General features: G+C 40.0%; 1 protein-coding gene across 3 annotated transcripts; it reads left to right on the top strand.

The window, feature by feature from the left end:
- Nucleotides 1–129: 129 nt before the first annotated feature.
- PRKRA (protein activator of interferon induced protein kinase EIF2AK2) lies at nucleotides 130–21020 on the top strand. Of its 3 annotated transcripts, XM_021923756.2 has the most exons (9): nucleotides 195–404; nucleotides 960–1129; nucleotides 4787–4868; nucleotides 6549–6658; nucleotides 7577–7655; nucleotides 8665–8782; nucleotides 10482–10576; nucleotides 16189–16363; nucleotides 20183–21018. In XM_021923756.2, the coding sequence occupies exons 5-9, from the start codon at nucleotides 7599–7601 to the stop codon at nucleotides 20338–20340; spliced, it is 603 nt and encodes a 200-aa protein (XP_021779448.1). In that variant the 5' UTR covers nucleotides 195–404; nucleotides 960–1129; nucleotides 4787–4868; nucleotides 6549–6658; nucleotides 7577–7598; the 3' UTR covers nucleotides 20341–21018. The 3 variants fall into 3 exon arrangements, with proteins under 3 accessions (XP_009180786.1, XP_021779448.1, XP_021779449.1); XM_009182522.2 differs by lacking the exon at nucleotides 6549–6658 and having other exon boundaries at nucleotides 130–404; nucleotides 20183–21020; XM_021923757.1 differs by lacking the exons at nucleotides 195–404; nucleotides 4787–4868; nucleotides 6549–6658 and having other exon boundaries at nucleotides 1020–1129.
- Nucleotides 21021–21946: the final 926 nt, after the last annotated feature.

Here is a 21946-nt window from a genome sequence, read left to right as displayed (position 1 = left end):
GCAGAGGCGGCCGCTCAGAACCCCGGGAGCCCAATGCCTGTGCCCAGGCGGGAGCGGGACGGAGACGGGCGGGAAGGAGGCGGACCCTGGAGGGGACAGAGGCGGGGCTGGGCCAGGACGGAGGCCCGCAGAGGGGCAGCGAGGGGGCGTAGCCGGAGCTACGGCACCAAGGCTCCGCCCCCGCCCTTCCCGCCCCCTTGCTAGAGGAACGCAAGCAGGAGGAGGGGGAGTCGGAGGCGGCGGCGGCGCTGGAGCTCCTCCTGGGGACCAGCGACCCGGGGAGCTAGCACGTCGCTCCGCACCGCTCTTCCTCCACCCGCTGAACCGTCCCTTCTCGCCATGTCCCAGAGCAGGCACCGCGCCGAGGCCCCGCCGCTGGAGCGCGAGGACAGTGGGACCTTCAGGTCAGCGTGCGGGCAGTCGGGGCCCCAGGGCCGGGAGCGTTGGGCGGCGAGACCGGGGCGCGGGGAGCCGGCCCTCCAGAGGCATTCTGGGTAAAGCCCTGCCTGGCGCCCACGCCTCCGCGGCTGTGGGCGCTCGGCCCCGCCCTCTCGGTTGCGAGGGTTGGGGTCTGCGGCCGGGCCCCGCCCCTCTCGTGGCCCCAGGCGGCGCGCTGGGCGATGGAGGTGGCGCGCGGTCGCCGCGCCGGGGAAGAGATCGTCAGGTTTGTCCTGAGAGGCTGCGGCGCTGCTACCAGCCCTGTTCTGTTGAGACTGTCTCCTACCCGCATTCAAGTTCTCTCTCTAAAGACCTCGCTCACCCCGCCTGCCCCTGCGGGGTGACTGCCGCAGCGGGGCCGGAAGACAGGTGCGCCCCAGCCTCTCCAGCTCTGGCCCCGGCCTCCGGGGAACTCCGCGCCTCCCTCGTCACCGTCGGTGGCGGTCAAAACTGGCCTCTGTACGCTTCTGCTTCAGTCTCCAATTTGGCATGCAAAGCACACCTTTTTCTGGTTTTTGCAGTTTGGGGAAGATGATAACAGCTAAGCCAGGGAAAACACCGATTCAGGTATTACACGAATACGGCATGAAGACCAAGAACATCCCAGTTTATGAATGTGAAAGATCTGATGTGCAAATACATGTGCCCACATTCACCTTCAGAGTAACCGTTGGTGACATAACCTGCACAGGTCTGTATACACAGTTAACCTGGATGACCGAGTGGGTTGGCAGTCAATACTTGGTGTTGCTTTTCAGTTCGGAAAAGTGCTCTTTTTGCCAGACAGCTGTGAGGAACAGGTTCTGAAACTGAGACCTCTCATCTCAGATCGTTAGGGCTTTTCAGCTTCATCTGATTCTCTTCCTAATTTTCTTTTCCCCAGATACCAAAGAAGCTCAGAAACTAAAAAGTTACCGAGCCATCCTGCACGACTCTTTTCATACCCCATGATCCTCCTAGGGTTCTTCTAAGAATTAAAGGGAAGCAGGAAAGGTTCTTGGAGCAATCATAGCTGGGTCCCTAGGTACTGTGAAGTTTCATAGATTATAGCAGATACCAGCAGGCATGACCCCAGAATTTTCTGCGCGTCTCTCCTCTCTTTATGGACTCATTTGGCACTTTAGGTCCATTGTACCACTTTTGATTCTGTATCCAAACAAAATGAGGAAGGGGAGAAGGTCCTCATACATTATATTGCATAATAACTTCTAGTTTTTGAAACGTAACAGATATTTTGTATATTATCCACTTTTTAAACAAGAAGAAACAGGTTCAGAGAGATAAGTAACATGCCTGTAGCAGTGAAGTCACATAGCAATGAAATTTTAAAGTTCATGCTTTCTTTTGGTCTGTGAGCTTGAGCAAATGATAACTAAAGTTGCTCATTTGTAAATGTGGACATTATTTTTCTTATGTATCTATTTAATTGCAAACACAAAACATTGGATGCTAAATTTAATTTGGAAGGATGCCAAGAAAAAAATTTAGTAGGAAGGCTCAAGTTCTGCCATCTGGTAAATCTGACGGCAGCATTTGTTTGTGTCCCTGGAAGTTTGGAGTCCTTTATTTTAATTGACGCCACTTTAAGAAAAGTTTAAAACTTTTTGTGTGAGGCAGTTAGATTGTAGGTGCTGGCCGGAAGGGTCCCCATGGGAACCACAGAGTCAACACTGCATTACTTACTTTAGCTAGTCTATTTCTAGATAATCAGGAAGAATTCAAGAAAAAGGAGGCTTTTTCCCTCTCGATGTGTTTTAGACCCCAAATTAACAACCTATGGCAACCGTTCTGCCTACGCCCTCTTCTCACACTACCATGGCTTCCTGTGCAAGCTTATCTGCCTCCATGGCTTCCGATACTATCTAAAGGCTAATAATTCTGAAATGTCTGTCTACATCCCAAGCCCAGTTACAGAATAGTGTATCAGTCTATGCTTGCTGAGCATCTTTGCTTGGATGACACAGAGGCCCCTCAAGCCTCTCATTGTCCCTAACTGAATCCATCTTTTCCCTCAAACCCATTCTTCCTGCATTCCCTTTCTCTGTAAAGGCTCCACAATCACTTAGTTCAGTAGAAATGTGGGTTTTGTCTTCCTAACTACTTCCCCTCTCCCTCCCTCTTGTCCAGTCTGTTATTAAACTCCATCCGTTGGAGTTTAATAATCCACTAAATAGCCACTGAATCTGTCTGCTTCTCTCTCCTGGCCATTGCCACTGCCTAGGCGACCATCATCTCTCACTTGGATTGTAGCTGCATTCTTGTAGCTACATGTTTACCTTCTAGTCTTGTGATGTCCTTTTGTCACGTGACATCCAGTGTTCATTCTTTTTTTTTTTTTTTTGAGACGGTCCCATTCTGTCGAGGAGTACAGTGGCATGATCATAGCTCACTGCAGCCTCAATCTCCTAGACTGGAGCAATCCTCCTGCCTCAGCCTCCCGAATAGCTGGGACTACAGGTGCACACCAGCATGCCCAGCTAATTTTTCTGATTTTTAATAGAGACGAGGTCTCACTGCATTGCCTAGGCTGGTCTTGAATTCTTGGCGTCAAACAATCTTCCCACCTCAGCCTCTTAAAGTGTTGGGATTACAGGCGTGAGCCACCTCACCCACCCTTAACAACCAGTATTCTTTCTAGCATTCATATGTCTTCCTCTTCTCAAAATCCATTCAGTGGTTTCCCTGTAACCCTCTGGATAAACACATGTTTTTTGTTTGTTTGTTTCCGAGACAGAGTTCCACTCTTACACCCAGGCTTGAATGAAGTGGCACAATCTCGGCTCACTGCAACCTCTGCCCCCTGGGTTCAAGCGATTCTCCTGGCTCAGCCTCCTGAATAGCTGGGATCACAGGTGCCTGCCACCACGCCCGGCTAATTTTTGTATTTGTAGTAGAGACGGGGTTTCGCCATGTTGGCCAGGCTAGTCTCGAACTCCTGAGCTTAGGCGATCCACCCGCCTCAGCCTCCCAAAGGGCTAGGATTATAGGTGTGAGCCACTGAGCCCAGCACAATACCATGTTTCTTAACATGACTTACAGCCTTGCTGCTTACACTTTAAAAAAGCTCTTACACTGCCGGGCGCGGTGGCTCAAGCCTGTAATCCCAGCACTTTGGGAGGCCGAGACGGGTGGATCACGAGGTCAGGAGATCGAGACCATCCTGGCTAACCTGGTGAAACCCCGTCTCTACTGAAAAATACAAAAAAAAAAAAAAAAAAGCTCTTACACTTTGGCCAAAGCCAACTACTTGGAATTCTTGAGAACACTGTGCTGTATGTTGCCTTTGAACCTTTGCAGGTGCTCTTTTTCTCTGCCTAGAATGCTCTTCCTACTCCCCCATCTCTCTTCACTTTATTAGCTGTTACTCATCATTTAGGTCTCCATTTAGTTATCTCTTCCTTCATGAAACCTTTCTGAATCCTTACAAAGAGTCGGAGAACCGCTGCTTTTATGTGCTCCCCTACAGCCTGCACTTAGGCTTGTTGTAACATATCCCATTCCATATTTCAGGTGCCTATTAACAGACAAAAATCCCACACCAGGCTGTTGGCTCTTGAGGGCAGGGCCCCTGTATGATATATCCCTAATACCTCTGTTAGCAGATAAATATGTGGTTTGTGTATCTTCTCACACTTGAGGGCCACACTTAAAACTTATCCCATGAGGGTATGGGAGTTTGAACTTAAAAGGAAAAAGATTGAATTTATCATTTGCCATTGCGATTGCTTACTGAAATTAGACATCAGTCTTATCCCCGGTCCCAACTTAGCTACCCATGCAGAAGATACAGACTGTCCAGAAGATACATAACAAGCTGTCACCTTACTTCATAAAACACTTTCCTGTTGTACCCAACACATAATCATGACTGCTAAGCCTAGCAAAGCAGTTTGATACATTATAGGACAGGCTATTCGAATAAAATTATGCACATTTTGCTATCAAACAATTCTGCTGTAAATGGTTCCTTTAAAAGAAACTTCTTGCTGCAGAAGAATTTCCCCTCCAGGAATAAAGGAAGAGTAAAATACTAAGCTGCATTTCTTCAGAGGTGTGACATGGTCTACTTTATTACCCTGTTATGTAATAAACATATATAATGTAGAAATAAGGATTTTTATGCAGGTATGCATAGAATTAAATATATAGAACTTTAAAAGTTATTTTTTGAAATATTTTTCACCTGGTGAGTATTTTATTAGTGTGTAACCACATGTAGTGTATATTTTTATTACCTAGTATGTGTATGTAAAATCTATAGTGACTTTGTTTTGTGTTTTGAAAACATCTCTGTAAGCTGCACATTTTTGTAGGGGATAAAGACTTCTTTTTTTAAATCTTAATTCAGGTGAAGGTACAAGTAAGAAGCTGGCGAAACATAGAGCTGCAGAGGCTGCCATAAACATTTTGAAAGCCAATGCAAGTATTTGGTGAGCTAAATTTCTTTGTATTCAGCAGCTCAAAAATTTCATGGCTGAGGTAAGATTAAAAATTTCAACATGCTTACAAAAGCAACAAAGTGAACAGTTGTTAGCATCCTACCTCTCTAATTATATTTCCTTATGAAGACTTATCCATGGAAGAAAACTTTATTGAATCAAATCCAGCAGTTAGCTGTTAAATGAAGGCGCTCATGAATTAGGCTTTACTGTTTTTTTTTTTTTTTTTTACATGGGGTGCAACAGTAGAAAATCAGTGCTTCTTGCAAATATTAATATTAACATTTTGTATTTAGACTGATTATTTCTACATTGAAGACAACAAAGTGTGAGATGGAGAAAGATCCACTAAAAGTACTCTTTTAGGAATTATAATTTTGAAGAAGCAGGCAGAGGTTTTCTTTTATTATATAATATATACCAAAAGAAGATAATGTTAAGTGGGATATTCTTGACATATCTTTCCAAAGTAAGATTTTTTACTACTCTAGGTGTTTCTGGATAGAATATTGGTCCTGGAGCATCTCACATATTATAGTAGTGTCCACTGGGCGTACTCTGGAGCTTGGCATACTTTCAAATTCTTCTTGTGCATGCACTTACATTAGCCTGAAGTACGATCTGGTGTAATCTGCTTATAGCCGACAGTAGAGACCCAGGGAATTTGGGATGGGTTTTTTGTTCCTAGTCATAGAAAGGCTTTTGGATTAGGGGTGTAGTTAGGTTCTCATGTAGTATTCCTCTCTTTTTGTAAATCATTCTAAACCGTTTGGGTAGTTAAGAACTAACCAGTGACACGGCAACCCTCTAGATAAGCAGCTGCCCAAGATAAGCCTTGCATTTCACAAGATGATGCTTCATTCTCTAGGGTCATGCATTATAATTGATCTATGCCAGGCTGGGCGGGGTGGCTCACGCCTGTAATCCCAGGACTTTGGGAGGCTGAGGTGGGTGGATCACTTGAGGCCAGGAGTTCAAGACCAGCCTGGCCAACATGGCAAAACCCATCTCTACTAAAAATACAAAAATTAGCCAGGCATGGTGGCAGGCGCCTGTAATCCCAGCTACTTGGATGGCTGAGGCACAAGAATCGCTTGAACCTGGGAGGCAGAGATTGCAGTAAGCCGAGATTACGCCACTGAACTCTAGCCTGTGAAACCCAGTCTCAAAGAAAAGGCCAGGCGTGGTGTCTCACATCTGTAATCCTGGCACTTTGGAAAGCCAAGATGGGCAGATCACTTGAGTCAGATGTTCGAGACCAGCCTGGCCAACATGGTGAAACTCCATCTCTACTAAAAATACAAAAAATTAACCAAGTGTGGTGGTATGCTCCTGTAATCCCAGCTACTTGGGAGGCTGAGACACAAGAATCCCTTGAACCCAGTAGGCAGAGGTTGCAGTGAGCTGAGATTGCACCATTGCACTCCAGCCTGGGCAACAGAGCAAGACTCTGTCTCCAAACAAACAAAAGACATGCCAAATGACATGGCAGGTATTGGGTTCTCCCCCACTGGTGATGGCCATGCTGTTTCTGTACAGCCTGAAGGTGAACCCAACCAGTAAGTACACTTGTAGAAATGAGGGGTATGGAGTGTCCCTTCTGCACCTGGGCACTTCACTTTGTCAGCAAAAAAAGCTAACAAACTTTACTATATTTGTGCTTCTTGACAGATAAAATGGGAATTACTAAGCTGTAATCAGGCCTAAAGTGGCCTGACTTAATACAGAGACTTTCTCACTTCTCCATCACAATTATTTGGGTAGCTTCGGCATGCAGCATTGTAAGTGAATACTCATATCTCATCAGCCTATGTAAAGCTTGAAGTTCTCGCAGTTGGAGAAAAAAAAAAAAAAAAAACCTTGAGGAAGTGGCAATAACTAAACCTCACTTGTCATGGAAAAATGACTCCAGTTGCCTAGGTGGTAGTAACCTTGAAATGCCGCTTATTCAGTTTTAAGCACTGACCTGCCAAGTAACTAGTAATTCCCAACTCCCTAGAAGAGGTCGTTCTCTTTTTCCCTAATCATAATCCCCACATGCTAAAACCAAATTCATCTAAGCCATCTATTTTATGCAGGATACATGTAAATCTTAGAGGATTATCCCAGCACTGAGCAGATGATAGATCTCTCTTCATAGTTCTCTGGATGAAAAAACAATGTTTATAAATAATCTGTATTGTTCACATTGCCAGGTTCAATTTTCTGGATCATTATTACTCTTCTATTTTTTGCATAGTTGTAACAGAGTATTCTTTAAATATTTTTTATGACATGCCTATTACGTACAAAACGCCACAAAGCTTATGTAGGTAAGTGATACACAGGCCCTACCTCAAGGATAGGGGAGAGGTATGGTGAAGGATGGACAAATTATATGTATTTGTAAGAGTATATAATTTATGGTAAAACAATTTCCTCAAGAAAGGATTAAACCATGTGTTATAATGTTTCAAAGAAGGGAGAGATTATAAACCACTGGGGTAAAAGGATAGGCTTCTTGGAGAAAGTGTCATTTGAGATATATCTTGGATGACAGATAGATCAGATTCCCATAGAAGAGGCCTGAGAAAAGGGCATTCCATGTAGAAGGAATGACAAGAGCAAAGACATAGAGAGTTAATTAGAAAATGCTTGTCATTTATTTCATAATTTGGGGGAAATTATTTTGTTTTATAACACTTTTAAAAAATATTTAGCTTTGCAGTTCCTGATCCCTTAATGCCTGACCCTTCCAAGCAACCAAAGAACCAGCTTAATCCTATTGGTTCATTACAGGTAAGTTGTACAGTTCTTTGCCTACTGATGAAATATATAATAAGTTTGTAATATCAGAGGGGCTAACACAAGGAATTAATATTTTAAAGACAAGATAGTGATATATTTTGTTTTCCAACTTACGATCATTAGATTTATAGAGCTAACTTGAAATTATTCCATATACAGTATTTGCCTTTGGCTTATAGAATTCTCATTTAAGATCAATAGGCCCTCAGTGCACATGGGTAGAGTGTTTTATACTTTAAGAATAGTTCTTGCTACTCTTGTGACAAATCTCTTTCTACTTCTGTTGAGACAGAAGACTTTATAAAGAGCCTAAATCAAATCAGTGAACCTAACTCAAGAAAAGGAGTCTGCTTATTTGCTTATTCTACCGAAAAAAAAAAAAATTATATCTACACACACTCACACATGCACACATATTCAGCTTTGAATTTCTATATGCATAATATCCTTGCAGACTATTCATGTGCTCTGTTAGGCCATTCCCCTCCCCATTATTCAGCCAGTCCTTTGGTCTCCTTTTCCAGCACTATGAGCTTTTCTATAGTTTTCTTCACCTTATGTCCCCCACCTCATCCAAGTCTGTTGTTTGCTGTCCCTACTCATGTGTTCTTGGCCAGCTGTGGGTTTGGAAGTCTATAGCTAGGAGGAGAGGGACTTTAGGAACTGATGGCAGTGAAACCTGTAGATGGTCTCCTCTGGTGTTCCCAAAGAGGGCGGTAGTAGCCTGTTTTTCTAGTTGAAGTCTCATACCAGCTCACTATGGTTTAATTCAAGAACACCATTCATAGCAGAAAACTGATTCCGTTTTGGTATTGGGATATAAAGATATAAAATGCAGGAATGTCTCTGAGAAATAGAGGGTCTTCCCTCTTTTTTCCGTTGCAGAAAATCACTATTCTTTTCAAACATATACATAGAAATGGGATCAAAATTAAGAAAATACTTATGTGATTGAGCCATTGCATAAAATTACTATTAAAGCCTCATCTTGATTTTATAGGAATTGGCTATTCATCATGGCTGGAGACTTCCTGAATATACCCTTTCCCAGGAGGGAGGACCTGCTCATAAGAGAGAATATACCACAATTTGCAGGCTAGAGTCATTTATGGAAACTGGTACTTATTTCTTACAATTAAAGGCATTTGAAATATTTTCAGATGATGAATGACTATAGAAATTTCTGTCGTAATGTTTTCCAGTATTTCTATGCAGAAAAGTTGATACACTCCTCTTTTATAGTCTCTGACTTTCTGAGGCTGAACTTAAGTATAAATATTTGGCTTAAGATATTTAGTCTTAATTTGATATTTTTAAAAATCAGAGATTATTAATAGAAACTATTGGCTCTGTACTTTAAACAGTCTTCATTGATAAATTAGTGACTTAAAAAAAACTCATTTTGGAGACAAAGCTATAGTAAATCTCTTGGATTTTATTTAACAGCTATTCTATCTAGAAAATAGGACTAGAGGAAGATTACCCTTGAAAATGATATGATTAATAAGAGACTAGATGGCAAATAATTGCAGTGAGATAAAAATGAAAATTATCTTTCTTAATTGTAGCAACTCCTATGTTATAAAGGATATAAACTGTAAGAAACACTGTCACTTTAGAAAGTACTAGTGAGAATTCCTGTTAACTTCTCTGGCATGTTTTTGTCATTTTTTAAAGTGGCTTAAAATGGGATTTTACCTTAACTAGATAATAGTTTCAAGTAATAAGAAACTGTGCTCTGGAGGCTGAGGCAGGAGAATGGCGTGAACCCGGGAGGCGGAGCTTGCAGTGAGCTGAGATCCGGCCACTGCACTCCAGCCTGGGCGACAGAGCGAGACTCCGTCTCAAAAAAAAAAAAAAAAAAAAAGAAACTGTGTGCCTTTGGGAGGTAGTGTGGGCTATTACAGAAAGCACCAGGTCAAAAGCAGGAACCTCAACTTCCATTTTTGATGCAGTCCTTGATTTGCAAAGTTAAGCAAATTACTTAATCTCTCTGTACCTCAGTTTTTTAATCTATAAAACAAAAACATGGAGATAGATATTTGTGGTATCTTTCAACTCCAGCATCCCCTGTGCCTTTCTTATTCCTGTTTAAAGGAATTCCATATAATTGTCAGTTTAGAGAAGATCACAAGCAGGAAATAGACATTGAGAGAGAGGAGTTATAATTCAGATGTATTTTAATAAATATGAATAATTGGTCAGAATTAAACCAAATGTGGTTCAGTAATGCTAGACATAGGAAAATACAATTATTATAGAAAAACAGAAAGCATAACTATTAAAAACTTAAAACAAATGCCTTCAAAAGTGTAAGAATTAGTAACTATACAGGCCAGGCACAGTGGCTCACACCTATAATCCCAGCCCTTTGGGAGGCTGAGGTGGGCCGATCGTCTGAGGTCAGGAGTTCGAGACCAGCCTGGCCAACATGGCAGAACCCTGTCTGTGCTAAATATAAAAAATTAGCCAGGTGTGGTGGCAGGCACCTGTAATCCCAGCTACTTGGAGGGGCTGAAGCAGGAGAATTGCTTGAACCCAGGAGGCGGAGGTTGCAGTGAGCCAAGATTGCACCACTGCACTTCAGCCTGGGCGACAGAGCAAGACTCCATCTCAAAAAAAAAAAAAAAAAAGAATTAATAGCTATACAAAAGAAATAACACAACAAACAAAGATACCAGGTCAGTAAGAACATAGTCTAGCATATAATAAAAACCATGAGGTTCTCTGATTAAATACAATACTTTATACAGTTTGATCATCCTCTGTGGACACTAATTTCTTTTCTAAATCTACCATTTCTTTTTCTTTGTTCAGGAAAGGGGGCATCAAAAAAGCAAGCCAAAAGGAATGCTGCTGAGAAATTTCTTGCCAAATTTAGTAATATTTCTCCAGAGAACCACATTTCTTTAGTGAGTAATGTTGACAGCTATGATGTTAATGTCATTAAGCATTTCTTGCTGTAGGAAACTTTCCTTGATTTCTTATTGTATGGCTACTTCAGAGTTGTGATTTTTAGAAATCTCTTCATTATTCAGTTATACACTACCCCATTTTTAGCTGCTTCCTGTTTGTGAGTCAGGATCACAAAGGCAATTAGGTAAGAGAGCTTGGGAGACACAGTCAAATTCAGAATAATAGGATGGGATGTAAAGATAATAGGCCAGTAGTACCATTTTTGCCTTCAAAGTGACAGCGCATTTCCATCCCTTTGTTCATTCATTCACTCAGCAAACATTTAGTGAGCTCATACTATGTGCTAATTATTGCGTTGGGTACTGGGTTGCAGTGGATAAGCAGTCCCTGCCTCTAAGGAGTTTATAGACTACTGAAAGAGAGGAAGGAACTCTATAGACGAGTCCTTACAGAGTGTGATGTGGGAACACAGAAGAAAGCATCCAACCAAAACAGGTTTGGAGACAGATTCCAGGAAGAAGTAATGTCTAAGCCAAGACCTGTAGGTCTAGAATGGGGGAAAGGAATTCCAGAGAGAAGAAAAAGCGTGTGCAAAGGCCAGGAGTGAAACATCGTATGCGGTCTAGGAGCCCTAAGTGATTTGTTGTGTGTAGAGCATAGTGTTGGAGGAAGGGAGTCTCAATGAAGCCAGCAAAGTAAGGAGGGATTAAATCTTGAAGGGACCCCTATATAAAGAAAGTGAACTTTATCCCAAGGGTAGTACAAAGTCATTAAAGAATTTTAATCTGGGAAGGACAGGATCTAGTCTAAACATTAGAAGGAAATCACTTGGCTGCATTATGGTGAGTGAGTGAAATTAGGATCAAAGAGACCTGCAAGAGTGCTGTTATAGAAGACACATGAGACATGACAGTTTGAACTAAGGTAGTGGCTGGGAAAATGGAGAGAGATGGGTAGATTTTAAAGTTATTTAGAAAACGGAGGTAAAGTGGCATGGTAATTGATTGGATGTAGGAAGCAAGGGAAAGGGAGGAAATTACTATTTTAAGCTTGGCAATAGCAAGAGGGGAGCAGATAATGAACTAAATGTATTGAATTTGAAGTGCTTGTAGAATAGCTTATGGAATAGCTAAGTGAATGTATCGAGTAGCTGAACAAATAAATACAGAGCTTAAGAGATTGAGACCTACACACGATATATAACTTCAGATTCTGATATTCATAGATAGGTGTTGTCATGTAATACATTATCTGAGAGTAGTGTATTAGGTGGGAAATAAAAAAGTACAACTATAGCAACTTCTTCACTGAGCTTATGATAAAATAAGGCCTCATCCTTTAGAAAAAAAATCAAAGACTATATACAAATGAGTAATATAATTTGATTCTACTTTTTTAATAGAAAAATTAACACCGCATTTACTGCTTTTGGAATTTGGATCAACAATATCACCAAAAGTACAAAGCACAGATAGGTTTACAGGTGAAATTGGTCAAATCTTCAAAGAAGAGATCATTTCCAATGCTATTTAAACTCTTTTCAGGCAATGTATAGATAACATAAAGGAAACTTTTAAATTTATTCTCCAAAACCAACATAATACAAACACCAAAACCTGACAATAGTAAGTTCAACAGAAAAAAAAATTATAGATCAATATGCCTTATGGTAAAATGGTAAAACCTTTGTAAAATGTTCAGTTCAACATTAAAATAATAATAAAACATTGACAAGTAGGGTTTATTTAACTAATGCAAGACTATTTCAAGGTTAGTAAGTTGGTTACTTTAATCACATTAATGTGTTAAAGAGTAATATATAATCCTCTCAATGGATGACAAAATTTTTTTTTTTTTTTTTTTTGAGACAGAGTCTCGCTTAGTCGCCCAGGCTGGAGTGCAGTGGCGCGATCTCGGCTCACTGCAAGCTCCGCCTCCCGGGTTCACGCCATTCTCCTGCCTCAGCCTCCCGAGTAGCTGGGACTACAGGCGCCCGCCACCTCGCCCGGCTAATTTTTTGCATTTTTTAGTAGAGACGGGGTTTCACCGTGTTAGCCAGGATGGTCTCGATCTCCTGACCTCGTGATCCGCCCGCCTCGGCCTCCCAAAGTGCTGGGATTACAGGCGTGAGCCACCGCGCCCGGCCAATGACAAAAATTTTTGATAAAACTCAGCAATCATTACTGATAAAAACTTTGAAAAAAACGAAAATCATGGTTACATATTTACACATTGTACTCATTCCCATTAATATCAGAAATAAGGATGCCCACCAACACCACTTTTATTTAACTTTGTTCTAGAAGTACCTACCAATTAAAAACAAATTAGACAAGAGAAAACAGGAAGAAGTTGGAAATAAGAGGAGATAAAATGGTTACTAACTGCAAATGATATGATTGTATCCCTTTAAAACCCTAAAGAAAAACTACTAGAAATAATAAGAGAATTCATCAAGGTAACTGATTATGAAATTAATATACAAAATCAATAGCTTTTCCATATTACTTAGAGTTATGTAGGTGACAACTAGAATAATTAAAAATAAAAAGCTAAAAATTATTGTATCTGGGAAGGGGACTGAAGGTGGAGAAGGGGCAAGGCAGAGGTTGTTGCTTTTATACTTCTGTACTATTTGATTTTTTGCTGTATGTGTATATCCACTTTGACAAAACTTACGAAGCTTGGTAACATTGGACATTTTATAGAAAAATAGAAAATCTATCCTATTCTGAAAAAATATACTAGAAAAAAGTCAATAGTTTTCTTTACAAATAATAACTAGAATATAGAAGATCTCAATTTAAATTGTAGAAACAGGGATAGGATATCTGAAAATAAACTTAAAAAGAAATGCGCAGGACCATGTGAGGAAAACTCTACTAAAGAATAGAGCAGAAAATATTGTAAATATATTTAACTGTAATGTGGTCTCACTCAAAACCTACCAGCGTTCATTTTGGACCTTCATACACCTTTATTGAAGTTTATCTGGAAAAAAACCCTCAAGAATAACCAAGAAAATTGAAAAGGAAGGGTTGGGAGAGCAAGAGTGTGCTGCTTTACCAGAGAACAAAACATACTGTAAAACTGTACTTGTCAGACAAGGTACTGGGCCAGGAATAGTCAGAGGAACAAACAGAGAATCCAGGTGTAGATGCTAATCCACATAGGACCATAGTATATGGCAACAGTGAGATTTCAGATCAGTGGGTGAGAGGATGGATTATTCAATAATGATGTAGAAACGGTTTACATCCACTTTTAGGTGGGGGCTGTATATATATTTGTTTATGAGTATGACATCTACTTAGGATGCTTCCTTATTCCTTACACCAAAATAAATTTCAGATGGATCAAAGATTTGAACATAAAAATTTAAAACAGTATAAGTATTAGGAAACATGGAAGAGTTTTTCTTTTTAAAAATCTTAGCATGGGGAAAGCATTTTAACTTAAAACCTAGATGGTTAAAAGATTAATAAATCTGGCAACATAAAACCTACTGCACAGCAAAAAATCTATAAATCAAGAGAATAAAAACAAAGTGGGAAGAAATTATTTTCAACATATAACTATAAAGGAACTGTTTTCAGTACCAACTTTAAAGCTCTTTTATACACATCTGCACACAGCAGCACATGTCTGTAGTCCCAGCTACTGGGGGGGCTAAGGTGGGAGGATTGCTAGAGCCCAAGAGTTTGAGAGTTAAGCCACATAGCAAGACCCTAACTCTTAAAAACTAGAAAATTTAAAAAGCTCTTATGCATCAGTTAAAAAGACAACCCAGCCGGGCGCGGTGGCTCACGCCTGTAATCCCAACACTTTGGGAAGCTAAGGCGGGTGGATCACAAGGTCAGGAGATCGAGACCATCCTGGCTAATATGGTGAAACCCCGTCTCTACTAAAAATACAAAAAATTAGCCGGGCGTGGTGGTGGGTGCCTGTAGTCCCAGCTACTCCAGAGGCTGAGGCAGGAGAATGGCATGAATCCGGGAGGCGGAGTTTGCAGTGAGCCGAATCGCACCACTGCACTGCAGCCTGGGCAACAGAGCGAGACTCCGTCTCACCAAAAAAAAAAAGACAACCCAGTACAAGAAATGCAAACGATTAAGGAAAAAAAGAAAAGAAAAAATATTCAACTTTATTCATGCAAGATAAAATATTTTCACCTTTTAGATTGGCAAAAACTACAAAATTTGATAATAGCTGGTATTAGTGAGGGTATGAGAAAACAAGCCCCCTCCAAGACAGTTGGTAGGAGTATAAATTGGTTCAGAAATCAGTTTGAAAGTGTTTATCAAAATTAAAAGTTTACGTGTTCTTTGACTTAGCAGTTCCACTTCTAGAAATAATTCTACAGAGAAACTCATTCAAGTGCAAAAGAGTGTTTATTGCTAGTAAAAGCAAGAAGCCAGAAACAACCTAAAGCTCACAGTTGGAGATTCATAAGGTAAATACAGTGCATATATGTGCACTGATAAAAGAAAAATGAACAAGATGTAGAGGAGTAAGTTATCACTTGCTTTAAAAGATTGTGTGTGCTTACATATGCATAGAACATTTATGGGAAGATACTGAAAAATGTTTAACAGTACGTCTAAGAAATAGAACAGAGGTCTTCAGGGAATGGGTGGTAAGGAAGAGAGACTGTACTCTTTATTATATATTTGTTCTTAGTGCATGTATGTATTTTTTTAACCATGTAAATAGTGTTTTTTAATTTTTTTTAAAGCAGTATTTTAAAGTTTCTATAATGTAAATTTTTATTTGGTAAATCTAACAAATTACTTAATTCCATATCATGCCATCTCTAAAATCTTTTGGAAATTGCCTCCCGTCTGTCATGCTCATTAATAAAATAAGATTAAGAGTAGTAACCCTACTTACTTCAGAAAGTAGTTGTTTTTATTTATGGCATATGAAAGCAATTTGAGAACCATAAACTAATATGCAAATATGAGGCATTCTAAGGACAGAGATGAAAATTGAAGGATATAGGGGAGAATAAAGGAAAGAGGAAAAGCAGAAAGAAAAAGGAAAAAGTACTCAGTTGGGTTCTGGGAAAGAAGTCTAAGAACTTTTTGACATCCTGTCATTTATTTGACTGACTTGTTCCTCAAACCCAACTTGCACATTTCATGGTTTTTTATAGATTTTTTTCCTGTTTTATAGCTGTCAGTTATAGTGATTGGTATTTAATTTAAAAAAACCAAAGATATGAAAATTGTTTTATATTTTAATATGCAAATTGCTCCATTAGGCAGATTTAATTATTTATGGATTTACTTACAGTGCTCCCAAATATCTTGTACCTCTTAATGTGACCATCAGAAAACTCGACTGAGAAACATTTGTACTATACAAAATACAAAATACTTTCAGTATATTATTGCAAGTGCTTCTTAAAAACATATTTTGTAGTACTTGTTAAATGTGTACTTTTTAATGTCTTGTTTAAATTGGAAAATTAACCAAATGTTATCCATTTAAACATGCTTTATAACATATTAAATGTGAGTGCTTAATAAGTACTTTTAATTATACTGGTACTGGTGTTGGAACCCAGTCCTAGTCAAGAGTCTAAATCTTCATCTCTGTTTTTCAGACAAACGTAGTAGGACATTCTTTAGGATGTACTTGGCATTCCTTGAGGAATTCTCCTGGTGAAAAGATCAACTTACTGAAAAGAAGCCTCCTTAGTATTCCAAATACAGATTACATCCAGCTGCTTAGTGAAATTGCCAAGGAACAAGGTTTTAATATAACATATTTGGATATAGGTATGATTTTTTTTTCTTTGGCTTTCCCAAGACATGTTTGTTTACAAATGTGTATGAGGAATGAAAACTTCTATTATAATTTATTTTATTGATCAGGGATTCTAAGTATATATAATTACTAGACCAGTAATATATATAATTGATATGTCCCATTCTTATACAAAAACAACAATAGCAAAGATAGAGTTTTACTATGTGCCAGGCATTGTTCTAAGATTACATGTATCTACTTACTGAATCCTCAGACTAACTCTATGAAGCAAATTCTGTTATCTTTATTTATAAGTGAAGAAACAAAGGCACAGAAAGGTTGAGAAACTTGCCCAAGATCACATAACTAGTCAGTGGTAGAGCAAGATTTGGGGAAGAGTCCCAGAAGATACCCTGGCTGTTAAACTAGCCCTGCTGGGCGGCTGGGCAAATGAAAAGGCACCTACATTTCTAGCACAAGTACCAAGTTTGTGGCGCCCAGACCCTTTCTCTCTACTTTGTCACTGTATGCTGATTCTGGGAGGTAAATGGAAACAAGTCAGTTTATAGTTTTACCCTTTCCCAGCCATCATCATCTGTATTTTCTCTAGCCCTTAATCATTTAGATAGACAAATATGGACAGATGGGAAAGCAAGTCAGTATGTATTTTCTTTTAATTCAATTTATAAAGCTAATTAGTTGTGTGTGTTTGGTGTCTTGATTTTGTTCTTTTTTTTTTTTTTTTTGAGACAGAGTCTTGTTTCTGTTGCCCAGGCTGGAGTACAGTGGCACAATCTCAACTCACTGCAACCTCTGCCTCCCAGGTTCAAGCGATCCTCCTGCTTCAATCTCCCAAGAAGCTGGGATTACAGGCGCACCACCACGCCTGGCTAATTTTTTTTTTTTCCCGAGATGCAGTCTTGATGTGTTGCCCAGGCTGGAGTGCAGTGGCGTGATCTCAGCTCACTGTAACCTCTGCCTCCCAGGTTCAAGCAATTCTCCTGCCTCAGCCTCCCAAATAGCTGGGACTACAGGTGTGTGCCACCATGCCCAGCTAATTTTTGCATTTTTAGAAGAGACGGGGTTTCACCATGTTGGCCAGGCTGGTCTCAAACTCCTGACTTCATGATCCACCCACCTTGGCCTCCCAAAGTTTTTTTTAGTAGAGATGGGAGTTTCACCATGTTGGCCAAGCTGGTCTCAAACTCCTGACCTCAAGTGATCTACCCACCTCGGCCTCCCAAAGTGCTGGGATTACAGGTGTGAGCCACCGTGTGTGGCCAAAGTGACTTGATTTAACGTGTGAGAAATTTTATATCCCTATCCAACCACAGATGTGGGGACCTTGCTTCTCAGGGTCCCCTGACCCTGGGAAAGTAGGGCACTTAGGGGCTCAAAGAACTTCTGATATTCTCTGCTATTTTGGGATTGAAGGACGGGTCAAGTGCATTGTCATAGTAAACCAATAATGATGCAGAACCTGAGAAGTCAGTGCAGACAGATGGTTAGAGAAGGTGGCTGATGAAAAATTAACCGGGTGTGGTGGCACATGCCTGTAGTCCAGGCTACTAGGGAGGCTGAGGTGGGGACAATGACTTGAGCCCCTGAGGTTGAGGCAGCAGTGAGCCATGATCATGCAGCTGCTTTCCAGCCTGGGTGACAGAGTGAGACTTGTCTCAAAAGAAAAGAGGCCAGAGGCCGGGTGCGGTGGCTCATGCCTGTAATCCCGGCACTTTGGGAGGCCAAGGCAGGCGGATCACCTGAGGTCAGGAGTTTGAGACCAGTCTGACCAACATGGTGAAACCCCGTCTCTACTAAAAATACAAAAATTAGCCAGGCATGGTGGCGTGCACCTATAATCCCAGCTACTCAGGAGGCCCAGGTGGTGGGAGAATCACTTGAACCTGGGAGGCGGAGGTTGCAGTGAACCGAGATTGCACCACTGCACTCCAGCCTGGGTGATAGAGCAAGACTCTGTCTCAAAAAAAAAAAAAAAAAAAAAAAAAGAAAAGGTGGCTGATGAGAGACCATTCATCCAATAAATATTAGTGTCTACAGTTTGTTGAGGGTTTAGAATACAGAGATGAATGACCCATGTCATGAATAGAACTATGGAGGATACAGAATCTGGGGAAAAAAGGAAACCTGAAATAAATTTTTAGATTATGAATTAATGATGCCTCTGAAACATTTCTTCCCAGTTTTAAGAACTAAATAGTTCTTGTAGATATGGAAAGCAGTCTAAAAACCACAGTCTGTTAATTTGGCTAGCTTCTATGCAGCTACCTTCAAAAGAACCTAGATATTCTCCAAAGGAGATATACAAATGGGCTGGGCACAGTGGCTCACACCTGTAATCCCACCCCTTTGGGAGACTGAGGCATGACGATCGCTGGAACCCAGGAGTTTGAGACCAGCCTGGGCAATATAGTGAGAGCCTGTCTCAAAATTTTAAAATTAAAAAAGAAAAATGACCAAATGACCAAAAAATACATGAAAAGATGCTCAATATCATTAGTTAATAGAGAATGCAATCAAAACCATGATAAGGTACCACTTCAAATCCACTAGAATGGCTATCATTAAGGAAATGGAAAATAGCAAGTGTTGGTGACAATGTAGAGAAATTGGAACCTTATAAGTTGCTGGTGGGAATATAAAACAGTTCAGCCTCTGTAGAATAAGCTTCTCGGTTCCTCAAGTGAATTGCCATATGACCCAGCAACTCCACTCCTAGGAGTATAAATCAAAAACTGGTATTTAAACAAATGTCTATACACACAGATCCCTGTATATTCATAGCAGCACTAGTCACAAAAGCCAAAAGGTAGAAACAGCCCAAAACATCCATCAATAAATAAGTGGATAAACAAATTGTGGACTGTCCTTCCAATGAAATATTATTCAACTGTAAAAAGAAATGAAGTTCTGATATATGCTACAACATGGATGAGCCTCAAGCAGGGGTTGGAGGGTCAGGAGAAAAGAACCTAGATACTAGAACTAGAAAGCCTCTTCACTCATTAAATAATCCCATTGTATCTGGATATTTTCCACTAAATAGAATATCAAAAATAACATTTTTATTATGCCCACTTTAAGTTATACCGCACATGTTTGTTTCTTCCTCTTTGCCCTCATTTCAGCCATCCTTAGTAAGAATGACTCATCAGTTGATGGGAAGAACATTTGTTTCCTGGGTCAGGTATTGTTTTTAAAACACCATGACCCATTTAGAGTATAAATAAAGAACTAGACTCTGCACAGACTTAAAACCTAAGAACATGAACGGACAACTCCATGAATACATACAATTATTATGTATCAATTTAAAAAAATTTTAATAGAAGACACAAGGGAGGTTTTGCCTTGATCCAAGTTATTCCTGGTTCAGATGCCTCCTGAAAATGACTTCCTAGTGGAAAATACAATCTCTCCAGTCCTTTAACAAATGGTTCTTTCCCTTTTGAGAAAGTTACTTAATGGTTCAGTAATTTCCAAATAGTGTTCAACTAACCATATTAGAATTGCCTTGGGAACTTTTTTTTTAAATGTAGGAATCAGCCACCCCCAACCATATATTTCTGATTGAGTGAGCTAGAGTGCAGCCTACATATCTCTATGTCTTTAAAGCTGTCAGATCATTATGAAGTGTAATGTGTTTGAAAACTGCTACAGCTGAGCAGTTGTGGTTTCTGTTTGTACAAGCAAAACAAAGATTGCGAGTGGTGTAGTATACTATGGATGCTTAAAAAGAAAGACAGTAATAAGAATTGTATTGTTTTTACAAAGGGATCCACTTTATACATATTGGACATTAATCGTCATCCTTGAATGTGTCATTACAGATGAACTGAGCGCCAATGGACAGTACCAATGTCTTGCTGAACTGTCCACCAGCCCCATCACGGTCTGTCATGGCTCCGGTATCTCCTGTGGCAATGCACAAAGTGATGCAGCTCACAATGCTTTGCAGTATTTAAAGATAATAGCAGAAAGAAAATAAATTTGGAGCAACTTAACAAATCTTTCAGTAGCACATAAAAAGTTCCCCTCTGGCCCCTTCCCAAGTAAAACTTTTACCATAGTGTTTGAGTTTATGTCTTGTTTCTAAATCTCTTCATAGAGTCCATCAATACTCCAGATTTAATTATCTCCTCGTGGTTGTTATTAAGCTCTTTTTAATGGCTTCAACTTTGTATCGGTTTATTGTATTTATAAACTTTGTACCACAAGACAGAGTGTAGCACCCATTTTACAGTGCCATGCACATCGGAGAAAGAAACTGCATGTTTGTTGTTGATGATGAAATAAAAATGCTAGCAACAGTCTTTCTTACTGGTGCTTAAGCTCTTTGCACAAAGCTTTATAAAGGGAATTCAAAGGAAGCCCTTTTGAATTAGAGTCTTGAGGGACAGCACTAACAGGCCTTTATTAAGTATGATTGTTAAATTTCAGGGAACATGATTGGTCTGCTCTGTATTTGAATTCATGTAACAAAGAACTGTTATGATGGGATTCTGCTCATTTTATTAAAAAGCTACTGACTTGACTGTCGTCCTGTTCTTGTTAGCCATTGTCGTGAATATTTTAATGTTGATAATTGTTATTTACATATCTCTAATTTACTTTGAAATTCAAAGGTGAAAATAAAAAATGATGGCCTAAGCAAAATTTACAAACATACATGTAATGGGTTACTTCCTTACTTTCTCTAAGCGTTTGCAACCTTGTATTTTTCTTTGACATAACCATACACAGGTGAATTACTAGTTTAAAAAGCATTTGACCACGCACGGTGGCTCATGCCTATAATCCCAACTCTTTGGGAGGCCAAAGTGGGAGGATCCATTCAGGCCAAAAGTTCGAGACCACCCTGGGCAACATAGTGAGTCCCCATCTCTACCACAAAAAAAAAAAAAAGAAAATCAATCGGGTGTGGTGGCACACTTTTAGTCCCAGCTACTCAGGAGGCTGAGGTGGGAGGATTGCTTGGGCCCAGAAGATCAAAGCTGCAGTGAGCCAGGATCACACCACTGCACTCCAGCCTGGGTGACCGAGTGAGACCCTGTCTCAAAAAAAAAAAAGCGTTAGAATTACCCAAAAACCCTTCCCAGTTTATTCAGTTCAGTTGCAAGAATGTTCCAAAGTGATGAGTGATGAAAAGGTTAGGAAATAAGTCTAATGAACAGATTTTAACCTTTAGTGTTTCCATATATCATCTTGTAACATCTCAAGTCTTCCATCTGTCAGCGCCGGCTTGTGCTAGCTTTCTAAGTTAGGTAGAGGTCTCAGCTCTGTGTTTGGAGCTCAGGGAAAGCTTCATAGAGGTAGGTCTTTATGAATGAAGGTAGGTCTCATGTATTCATACCGAAGGAAGTATGTAGCAGGTATTTTTGTCTGGAAAAAAATATCTGGAATTCTTTGAGAACAAACTATAAAATAAAGGAAAACCAGTACATGTAACTTACCTTCAATTCTAAAGAGCACTTACCATAGGTCCATATTCTAAGTTCCATTTGTTAAACCATAGAAACAGGTGCTTTTTTTGGCAAGGTAAGGAATAGACTTAAAAAACTGGAAAAAAAGCTGGGCATAATAGGATCTTGTGA

Source organism: Papio anubis, chromosome 10 (genome assembly GCF_008728515.1).
Source record: "Papio anubis isolate 15944 chromosome 10, Panubis1.0, whole genome shotgun sequence".
In the NCBI taxonomy this organism is placed as follows: Eukaryota; Metazoa; Chordata; class Mammalia; order Primates; family Cercopithecidae; genus Papio; species Papio anubis.
Note: the sequence above shows the minus strand (reverse complement) of the source record. Positions and strands in the feature narration are given on the sequence as shown.

Bases quoted from the DNA above. Each gene is read 5' to 3' on its own strand.
- PRKRA (XM_009182522.2), top strand. From the start codon at position 340: ATGTCCCAGAGCAGGCACCGCGCCGAGGCCCCGCCGCTGGAGCGCGAG. The intron at 405-959 runs GTCAGCGTGCGG...TGGTTTTTGCAG, and splicing joins GAGGACAGTGGGACCTTCAG to TTTGGGGAAGATGATAACAG. The intron at 4,869-7,576 runs GTGAGCTAAATT...AAAAATATTTAG, and splicing joins AAAGCCAATGCAAGTATTTG to CTTTGCAGTTCCTGATCCCT.